The sequence below is a fragment of the Cherax quadricarinatus genome, unplaced genomic scaffold (assembly GCF_038502225.1).
Source record: "Cherax quadricarinatus isolate ZL_2023a unplaced genomic scaffold, ASM3850222v1 Contig690, whole genome shotgun sequence".
Taxonomy (NCBI): Eukaryota; Metazoa; Arthropoda; class Malacostraca; order Decapoda; family Parastacidae; genus Cherax; species Cherax quadricarinatus.
In genome coordinates, this window is record NW_027195716.1 from 46,343 (window position 1) to 56,577 (window position 10,235).

The window sequence follows — 10,235 nt, forward strand, 5'->3', positions numbered from 1 at the left end:
TACTTTGGTGTCACAGGCCACATAAGTTATGTGAAAAAATAAAATAGTGAAAAAAAACAACAAACCTTCAAATACAAGTAAATCAAAGTTTACCGGCTGAGCGGCAGTCGCCGCTGTTGCCATACGCGGCTCATTTTCTGCAAACTTCATGCCTCTGTATCTCGGTAAGTACTGATGGGAAAATTTTTTGGGGGGGACTAAAACAATCAGAAAAATAATCTTAACATTTTCATAAGAAAAAATAATTTTTTTTTCTCGAATATTTTGCGACACCAGGAGACACTTCAGGATTGGGCCTTTCGACAGTCAAAGGGTTAAAGATTTTATAAAAAAAAGTAAGAGAGTTTGATCTGAAACAACAAAAAGAAAGTCTGACAAAAAATGAAAAAAGAGTTCTCTCTCTAGTAATAAACAAAAAAGATCATTTTGATATTCTTAACCAGATGAGATCTCAAGAACATCAAGAATTTGATCAAATGTTAGAAGATGTAAGAAAAAGCTTACTCCAATCACCAGAACTAGAATTTAATGAGAATATTGAGAAGGAAATCTTAAAACAGAAACAAAAAACAGCAAGTAATAGAGCATATTTCATTATGATAGCAGTAGTAACAATGAAGTATTGGAATGGTAAATTAAGGAAATATGTAGAAAATCTCATGTTGAGGCAAGCTATTAAAGAACATTTCATTGAAGAGAAACATTTACAGTGGGTGTTTGTTCCTACTGCAAATGATGATGATGGTGATGATGATGATGATCAATGATTATATATTAGTTAATAACATTTTAGTGCCAGACAACAATTTAATAAAATATTTTTGGACAGATTTTAATATTCGCAAATATTTTTCTATGATGAAAGATCATCGTTATTGGGTTATGAATAGTTATCATAGATTGGCTGCTAAATTTATGCCTGAATTGCCTGAAGAAATAATAGAATGCCATGATCTATCAAAATTTACTTTTTCTCAAACAATTGGATATACTCTTACTTGGGTGCATAAAATTCTTCATATTCCCATTTGTATTCCAGCTCTTAAACTTCACCTTTACAGAGAACCACACCATCCAGAAATGTGGTCTAATATTAATTCTCCAGAGTACAAAGAATCATGCTTAAACTCTTGGCTAAGTGGTGGTGGTGGTGGTAGTAGTAGTAGTGGTGGTGGTGGTTATGATAATGATGAATTCAAATATGGAATTGATATATTTAAAATTAATTTTGATTCTAATAATATGGCAAAGGTATTTCTTTATGAGAGTTTTTTAGATATGGTAGGAGTGGAATGGGAAATGAGAAAGGGAGGACAATTATCCCTATCAAATAAAGAACTCATTGATACAGTAAAAGATGATCAGTTTTTTTTTGCGTTATTCCCAAAATGACAAAAAATTCATAAAAAATCTAATGAAGATGATAAGTGAACATGATGATATGAAACAGCAGCAACAACAAAAACAGCAGCAAGAAAAGTCAATTGTTCTCAGAAGCCAATATTTTGGAAATTTTAAAAAGTATATGTTTTGTTCAATAAGTTAAGAGAGAAAAATGAGTGTTCTCAGAATCCTTGAAAAAGTAGTATGTAACATAATTTGATTTTAATTTGATAATTAATTATTATTGTGTATATTTGTATAATGTATGTTTTGTTCAATAAGTCAAGAAGTATGTAACAATTTGATTTTTTTTTTTAATTTGATAATTAATTATTATTGTATATGTTTATATATTGATGAATAAAATTTAATGTTTCTATATTGATGAATAAAATTAAATGTTTGTATATTGATGAATAAATAAAATTGAATGAATTATTATTGTATTTTAATAACATCCAAGAATTATATAAATGGGAAATGGGAAAAATCATATTTTTTTTAACTTGTTAAAAGTTTCTGGGTATGGTCTAACTCTAGCTACGTTTTTTTTTTTATTTTTAGTTTATCTACAGGTGCATTTTTGCTACTGTTTTTATGATGATGAGAGATCTCCAAATTTAAAGACTTATTCCCTGTTATAGCCTGTACAAAGGCTTTGTATATTATTTCTTTTATTGATTTCCTTGAATTAGGCACTTGATATGAAGAAGAACTTAAATTCTTCATAGAAATTTCTAAATTAGGTATCAAATACCTATGTTGACTTTCAAAAACAGCATGAGAATAAAGCTCTTTAGCTTTTTCAGTGCCAAAATATTTAATGCACAGCATTTTGATATGGTTTATACAATCTTTTATATGTTCAATTGTTACATATAAAGCACCTGTAGCTATTCCTGCTACTTTAATGTTTACTTTTTCATATTCCTGACTGATAAATTTGACTATCCAATTTGGAAGTTGACATTTTAAAGGAAGATCTGGAAATTTCCAAATGGGTTCGCCAAAGCTAAACAAGTGTTTAAGTTTGATATCTTCTAATAAATCTTGTCTATTTATCTCATATTGTTTTTTTTTTCCATAATGAATTTAATAAGTAATTGAATTACTCTAACTTCTTGAGGATCTTTCACATGTGGTAAATTTAAATTTGGAAGTTCTTCCAAATCTTCCAATTCTGGCATTGGATCTATAACTTTAGAAGTAGTATATAATTCATTTTTTCGTTCCCATTTAAATGGAAATGCTTTATATGCCTCTTCATCATTAATTTTCACCCATTCATCTTTAAACAAATTTTTAGGATTATTTAAGAACCAATCTTCTTTGGTGGGAATACAAAATTTCTTATTTTGATTTTTTCCTTTGCTTGTGTTAGGAAGTTCTAAATTTGTAGTGTTTTTCCTCTTATTGTTGTTGCTGTTGCTGCTACTACTGCTTATGGTGATGTAGGAAGGATTATCATCATTTTTGTTGTTTTTTCTACTGCTACTATTAGAGCTAGCCATAGTCACACTTCACTGTAGTAAATAATTGTTTACAATTAGTTAATTCATTATTATGGTGAAATTAATTGAAAGGATCTTTATCCCTTTACTACAAATATTTCAGTATTAATTGATGATTACAAAAAAAAAAACATTTATAAGAAGTATTTGACTGTTGTACATATTTGAATATTCATAAAAAAAGAGAACATTCTAATAAAAAATATTTAATTGTATTAAAAAAAAAACAATTATCTTCTGCATCCAGTTTAAAGAGATATAAATTTAATGTCCATAAAAATCTAGAAAAAATTGACCTTTTATGTGTAAAAAAAAATTTCAAATAAAGTTATCTATATTATGAACATAGATTTAAGTCAAAATGCAGTCTACACCTAGACAATGTTGTTTCTTTTTCTTTTATGTGTAATTATTTTAAAACGACTTTCAGACATAAATATAAATTTTATATACACAGATTTAAATAAAAAATGAAAAAAAAATGTAATAGAAAAAACAATAATAACAAAGTTAATTCTGTATTGGTAAAATATTAGAAAAATTTTCTAAGTTGAGAAACAGGATTTTACATCCCTTATACTGCACAGGGGGTTTCCTAAGACTACTGCCAAATGGAATAATATATAAAGGATCCAAAGTCTATATAAAGGATCCAAAGGATTCATGAAGTCTCAGTAGTCACCACCATCACCACCATCGCTGAAGTCCCTGTGCTATTGACTCTCTGTGACCATTACATTTAACCTTAACCACGTAATGTGTTGTATTTTACTGAGATGAATTCTAATAAAAGATTTAAAGAAGAAGAAGATGAAAATGTTCAAAGATTGGAAAATGCACAAAAACAAGAATTGTTACCACTGCAAGTATCCGATAATGATTCATTATTGGAAATTGAAAACTATGGACAACTGGAGACTGATGCGGTTCTCTATATTTTAAAAGAAAAGGTAAGTTATAAACTAATAGAAATTTAGTTAAAATATATAATATTATAGTTTCTAAATTAGTAAAAATTTAGTTAAATTACATCTTTTATATCAGATTTTTATTTTTTAGATTGATGAGAGAGAAGAAAAACTACACTCAGTACTGAAGATGCCATCGTGTATACCAATAAGAAGTCAATCATCTGATTCTTGTATACCAATAAGAAGTCAATCATCTGATTCTTGTATACCAATAAGAAGTCAATCATCTGATTCTTCATATAATATCATTATGATAGATACATCTGGATCAATGATATATTATAAGACACCAATAATTAAATCGTGGAATACTTATGTGGCACCTTTTTTGATTGGTAGATCAAATCTTTTTACATTCTCAACTTTAATTACATTACAAAGATCAAATATAACAATTGAAGAGAAAGATTTTGATCTTAATGGAACTAATTTGACTGGTGCATTAGAAACTATTTTAAGGGAAATTCATGAATGTCAAGAAAGGAATATCAGAGTATTTCTGATAACAGATGGTATTCATAATACAGATGAAACAGATCCAGTTAAAGTTATTGAAAAAATGTCTGTTCCTAATGGAAAAGTGTGTAATGTTTTTGTTTTAGGAATAGGAAAACAATTTCCTGTAAATTATAGCATATGTATTCGTTCTCGTCTACATAATGGAAATTCAAATATTCCTTCTTTGTTTTGGATTAAAGAAGAAATAGAAATAGATGAACAGATGAAAAATGTAATATCCATTTCTGATTCTACAGCTTTTAAATATTTGAAATTATCAATTTCAGGATTTTCTCTACCCGGAGATGAAGAAAAGAATATCTTCTTTACCCAAGAATGGGTATATTTTCCATTTGAACCAGAGAAATTAAAATCTCTCTCTTTTCAAACTGATAAAATCAAGTTTCATACTAAACTAGAGCCTTGTGAGATAGATGATATATATACACTAAAAGAAATATTTTGCCAGTGGAATTCTAGAATGATTCAAAATTATAAGACAGGATTAGTAGTTCCACCAGATACATTACCATTGATGGAAAGATTATTTGATACAAGAATTGAAGAAATGAAGAAAGTTAAGATATTAGGAACATCTATTTGTGAACGAATTAAAAGATTACATAACAAAGATCTTAAGACTACTGAAATGGAATTTAGGACATTCTTTAAGAAAATCAGAGACATATTGACAATTAATAAGTTCAAAAATGAAGTAGAACTAGCTAAAAGCATCTTGTATACTACAGTTGGTGGAGGAAAATATGAAGCTAAAGTTTTAAAATTAAAAGGTCACAGAGACATAGATTATTGCGATGACTTTATAGAATTTATGAAAGTTTATGAAAAACATAAATCTCAAATTTTGAAGATTATGAATAAGACTGAAGATTGTTGTAGGATTACTTTAGCATCTACAGTGTCTGACCTCCAGGACCCAGACTTTAAAATGATGATGGATTTGAACAAATTCGAATTTTTGAACAATTTTACTATTACTGGAATTCCAGTGTATGCTCCCAGTAGAGATTCTTCACTCCTTAATCCTTGGTCTTATGGTATTTGTAATATAATAGGTTCTCCTCATAATATTATGAGCCAAATAGCCATAGAGAACTTTGCAAAATTAAATGATTATAAAAAAACAGTAGAAGTAAATTGGAATAATGAAAATGTACTCTTCAATGCTATTGTTCCAGTTTTTTCACCTGATGCTGCCAAAGTTATGGAACCCATAGTTAAGACTAAACTGTATGCAATGTGTGCAACTTTTGCACTCTTGAAAAATTCACACATTGTGGACTTTCACATTCACATGGCAGCATTGGGAGTAACATGGGTAAGGCTATTATTTGAATATCCAAATACGCCTAGAACTGAGTTTGTAAATGCTCGTATGAAAAGTATAGAGGCAACAGCAGCTTTGTATCTAAATAAAAAAATGTACAGAAATTACTGGAATTTTTTGAAAAAGAGTTCTAAGAAAAATGATAATGATAATGATATTAAGATTGTTGCTGTTCAAGCACTAATGACAGAAAGCATTATTCAGGTAGAAACGAAAACTTTGAAATGTGAGACACTGATTAAACCCATGTTTATACTTCACTTAAATCAGCAACAGAAGAAGAATCCTGCTGATAAATGTGAAGATATTAATAATCTTATGAAGATTATGCTTGTGGAATATATGGGTCGTTGTTTGACTCATTATGAATCTACTACCCCTTTTGTGGATTTTTTTTTTTTGGAGAATTTAATGATTCCCACAAGATGGATATTATTCACAATTTTGTAAATGAGGTTAGGAATAACTTAAAAGCAGAAAAATATCTTTTTGAGGATTTCTATAGTCTGAAAAAAGTGATGCAGTTTCCTCCTAAGATACTACATTTGGAGGATTTTTATAGTCTGGAAGAATGGCAAAAGTTTAGTGAGGAGATAATTACTCTGAATTTTTTTTCTTTTATAGAAAAAAGACAAAATTTATCAATAAAAGTTGATGTAAGTAAAGGAGAAAAATTGCGTAATGTTGCTTTAGCTGGTGATTTATCTTGGAATACTTTAAAGACTTTTGCTAAAGAAATTGGACTAGAAACAGAAGTTATTGAAGATTTGTTTGATGAGAAAAGCATGTTTGTATATATTAATCATGGTTTGAAATTTAGGTCATCTCGAGAGAGACTCTTACATGAATTGGTTGATTATTCTCATAGTATTGACATGATAACTTTTAAAGTTAAGACAGAAATTTATAAGAATTTAATTAAAGATGTTAAATTAGAATTGGACAAGATATGGTTGAATTTCTATGACGAAGTTCATAAGGAAATTGTTCAACCAATGACTAAACATGAAATTTTGGAAGAGGCGTTGAAATGCGGAGTGGAAGAAACTTTGAAATACAAGGTTATGATCACAGATTCAACTTTTGAAGATATCTATAAGTATAGAACTAATGTTGGTCTTTTAAACAATGCTTGTCAAAATAGAAAGTGTCCTTTCTTTCTAATACCTAGTAAGAAATATAATCAACATGCATCAGTAGAGCGGCGTCGGCGGGAAGACAATAAAATATTTGTTCATGGATTACATATAGCAACATATAATCATTGTTATGACAATATTGAGAGTGTGTTTTCATTTCTTGAGAATGGTACATTTAAAACTCCTATTCCTGTTCAAGCTATTATGCCTATGATGAATGATATTGTAAAATTACAAACAAAATATAAAGAAATGATACAAAAACAATATATGTAAAAAAATGATGTAAAGCTACAAAAAAAAGTAAATAAAAATTCTAATTGTATTTACCCACTATTTTGTTATATAAAGAGCTGTAACAGGAATTAACCACCATTTAGAGATAAACTTCTTCATTATGTCGTTGTTGCTATTAATCATCTTGATTTTGTTATTTGGTAATAATAATGGAGGTATGTATAAAGATTGTAATAGTTTTTTTTTTGTTAGTTGCTGCTTGATTTTATATTTGATAATAATAATTGTGGCTGTCATAAAAAATTTTTTTTTTTTTTTTTTTTTACAGAGTGGACTTGTATGCAAAATGATAATGATAATAATATATGTAGACCGGTGAAAACTTATGTATTGTGGCCCTACATTAAAGAATTATTGAATGAACACTTCAATATGAGTATTAACTCTTCTTACATTGGATCACCATTACCTTTGAAACGTTGTTATGATAATATAACTCCTTGTGATAATGCCTATTGTAGTATGAAAAATGAAATTGAAAGAAAAATTAAAATGTGCTTGATTACTAATAAAACTCATCCTAGTATGAATCAGAAATTGTTATTTATTAAATATTTAGAACATGAGAATTGTGAGTGTTTAACAAATTTTAATGAAAGTTATAAAACAAAAGAAATTAAAGATTTTCCTGTAATTATTGATGCTGAAATTCAAGATGGTAGTTGTGAAATATTGAAAGAAAATATTTGTACATCAGTTGAACATATTTACCTATTAATAATGGTATTGATTTTTTATTTAAGTATAATATGGGCAATGTCAGGCATGATAATCATGCAAAGAATTCGTAATTTGGAAACTGAGATTAAAAAACAAAATCTTATTGAAAAAAATTTATAATTGTATCTACTAAAATTTATGTGTAAAAATTTATAATTCTGTGTGTACTAAATTTGTTTTTATTGAAAAAATAATTATATTATGTAAATTTCTATGTAAATAAAATGTATTAAAAAATGTTGTGAAGATTACTTGATGATAATTATTTTCCTAGAATTTTGGGTGAATCTATTTACAAAATATATTAATGAAATTGTGGAATGTACTACTACCCAGAAGTATTTATCAGATTGTATAAAAGAAAATTTGACTCCTGGAGAAGGATACTTGAAACTTCCAAGATTTTGTCACCTCCCAATCGAAATTACATCATTAATTAATGAACAGCATCATAAATTTTATATGAAAGTAACAGAAATAGTTGAAGGATCTTTACATTGGAATATTAAGAGAGTTAAAGACAAAATAAATATAATTAAACAATTGGCTGTAGAAAATTTTGGATTTAACAGAGCTAAATCTCTTTATTCTTATTCATTATCAAATATAAGAAGACAACAGCAGAAAAAATTAATAGTAGTATCTCTACCATTAAAACCAACATTAGAGAAAGAGAATTCATTAATAGAGATTGTAAACGAGGAATGGACTAAAGTTAATATAATTCAAGAGAAAAAGGTAAAAAGAAAGCAGAAGGAAAAACTACTAGTAAAGCCATACAAGTTAAGAAAAAGATCTAAATAATAGTAGAAGGTAAGTGTAGATTTATTTCTTTATAAAAATGATATTATTATTGTTAAGTTTATTTGTGGACATTATATTATTAATTTTGAATTTATTCTTTATAAATGATAAAAACTATTGATTAATTAAATTAATAAGTTAATCTTCCTGAAGGTTAATAAAATTTCTAAATATTTATAAAATTTATTATTGATTAATTAAATTATTAATACAAATAATATCAGATTAGGTTCAAAATATTATATTTAAATTTATTTACTAAAATTTTATAAAAAGCACTTTTTTCAAATTTACATACTTTTACCGATATATGCTTCTTCTGATATTACTATATTTCCTTAATTTTAAAATATATGAATTACATTTTAAGGAAATGTATGGATTCCTTGGATTCCTTATTGATGATGATTTTTTTTAAATTTTCTGTTTTAATTTATTTTTATTCAGCTTTTTTATTGGAAATTCCAATTCATTACATATATCCTCCTTTTCTAGAGGTTTACATAAATCATCAGTCTCATCAAATTCAATGTATAGTGATGATACACAATCAGAAGACTCAATAGATGTAGATGTTGGACTCCAAGCTGATGAACTTATTCTCTCTGAAGAATTTATCTCTAGATCTTTCTCTGATAGTTCAAAAGTTGTATCTATCTCTAATATATCTAGAAGTTCCTTTTCATTTTCCTCTTCCTCTATTGTTGTATCTGCCACTTTTTGTTTTATATTTTATTCTTCCTCATCAAAAGGTATTGTATCTGTCTCTTCATCATCTTCCTCTTGTTGTTCTAGAAGCTCTGGTGGCTCAAATGGTGATATAATTTTAGCCCATTCTTCATTTACTTCATTAATCATATTATTTTTTTTATAAAAATATCGTTTTCAAGGAAGATGTCATTTGTAGGTTTTAATGGTAAACTTTCATATTTTAACTATTTCTCTAGTTTTTGATTTGTTTATTAATAATGAATAAGAATAAAGTTCATGAGCTTTGTAGAATCTGAATTGGCTTATAGCCAATTCTTTAATGTGATTTATTTTGTCCTTTATAGTTGCAATATTCCAGTATAAAAAACCTGCAATGAGTTCAGTTATCTTCATGTAATTCTTAAAAAATTGCAAATTTATTAATGATGTAATTTCAGCTGGAAGTTCCCAAAATATGGGAAGATGCAAAGATATTTCTCCAGGAGCTACATTTTTTTCCATACAATTTACTAGATATTTCCAGTTAACAGTACATTCAGTTTCTTCTTTCATATATTTTAAAAGTAAAGTTACAACACTTTCTTCAACACTAAATAGTTTATTTGGCAAATTTTCAATAGAAACAGGAATCATATCTTTCATTGGGTCACTGATTATTTCATACGAATCTTTCCACTGTATTTCAAAATCATCTAAACTTCTAAATGTAGTGGGTGTTATATAATTAATATTTGACATGGTGGTTTTTTTTCACTCGTTGACTTCTTTTATTGTCTTCAATTTCTGTTGGAAGAGAAAATATATATAATATATTGTATATCAATTAGTTACTAACTGATACTTTTAGCCATCC

At 27.3% G+C, this 10,235-nt stretch overlaps 1 protein-coding gene across 1 annotated transcript; it reads left to right on the forward strand.

Moving 5' to 3' along the window:
• The first annotated feature begins 3,670 nt into the window (after positions 1 to 3,670).
• LOC138851466 (uncharacterized) lies at positions 3,671 to 7,161 on the forward strand. Its single transcript, XM_070080622.1, has 3 exons — positions 3,671 to 3,844; positions 3,954 to 6,095; positions 6,248 to 7,161. The coding sequence occupies exons 1-3, from the start codon at positions 3,671 to 3,673 to the stop codon at positions 7,124 to 7,126; spliced, it is 3,195 nt and encodes a 1,064-aa protein (XP_069936723.1). The 3' UTR covers positions 7,127 to 7,161.
• Positions 7,162 to 10,235: the final 3,074 nt, after the last annotated feature.

What these genes read in the sequence shown, in the direction of transcription:
- LOC138851466 (XM_070080622.1), top strand. Translation starts at nt 3,671, where the DNA reads ATGAATTCTAATAAAAGATTTAAAGAAGAAGAAGATGAAAATGTTCAA. An exon ending in TCTATATTTTAAAAGAAAAG is followed by an intron (nt 3,845 to 3,953) that starts GTAAGTTATAAA and finishes TTTATTTTTTAG; the next exon opens with ATTGATGAGAGAGAAGAAAA. An exon ending in ATGAATCTACTACCCCTTTT is followed by an intron (nt 6,096 to 6,247) that starts GTGGATTTTTTT and finishes TTTCCTCCTAAG; the next exon opens with ATACTACATTTGGAGGATTT.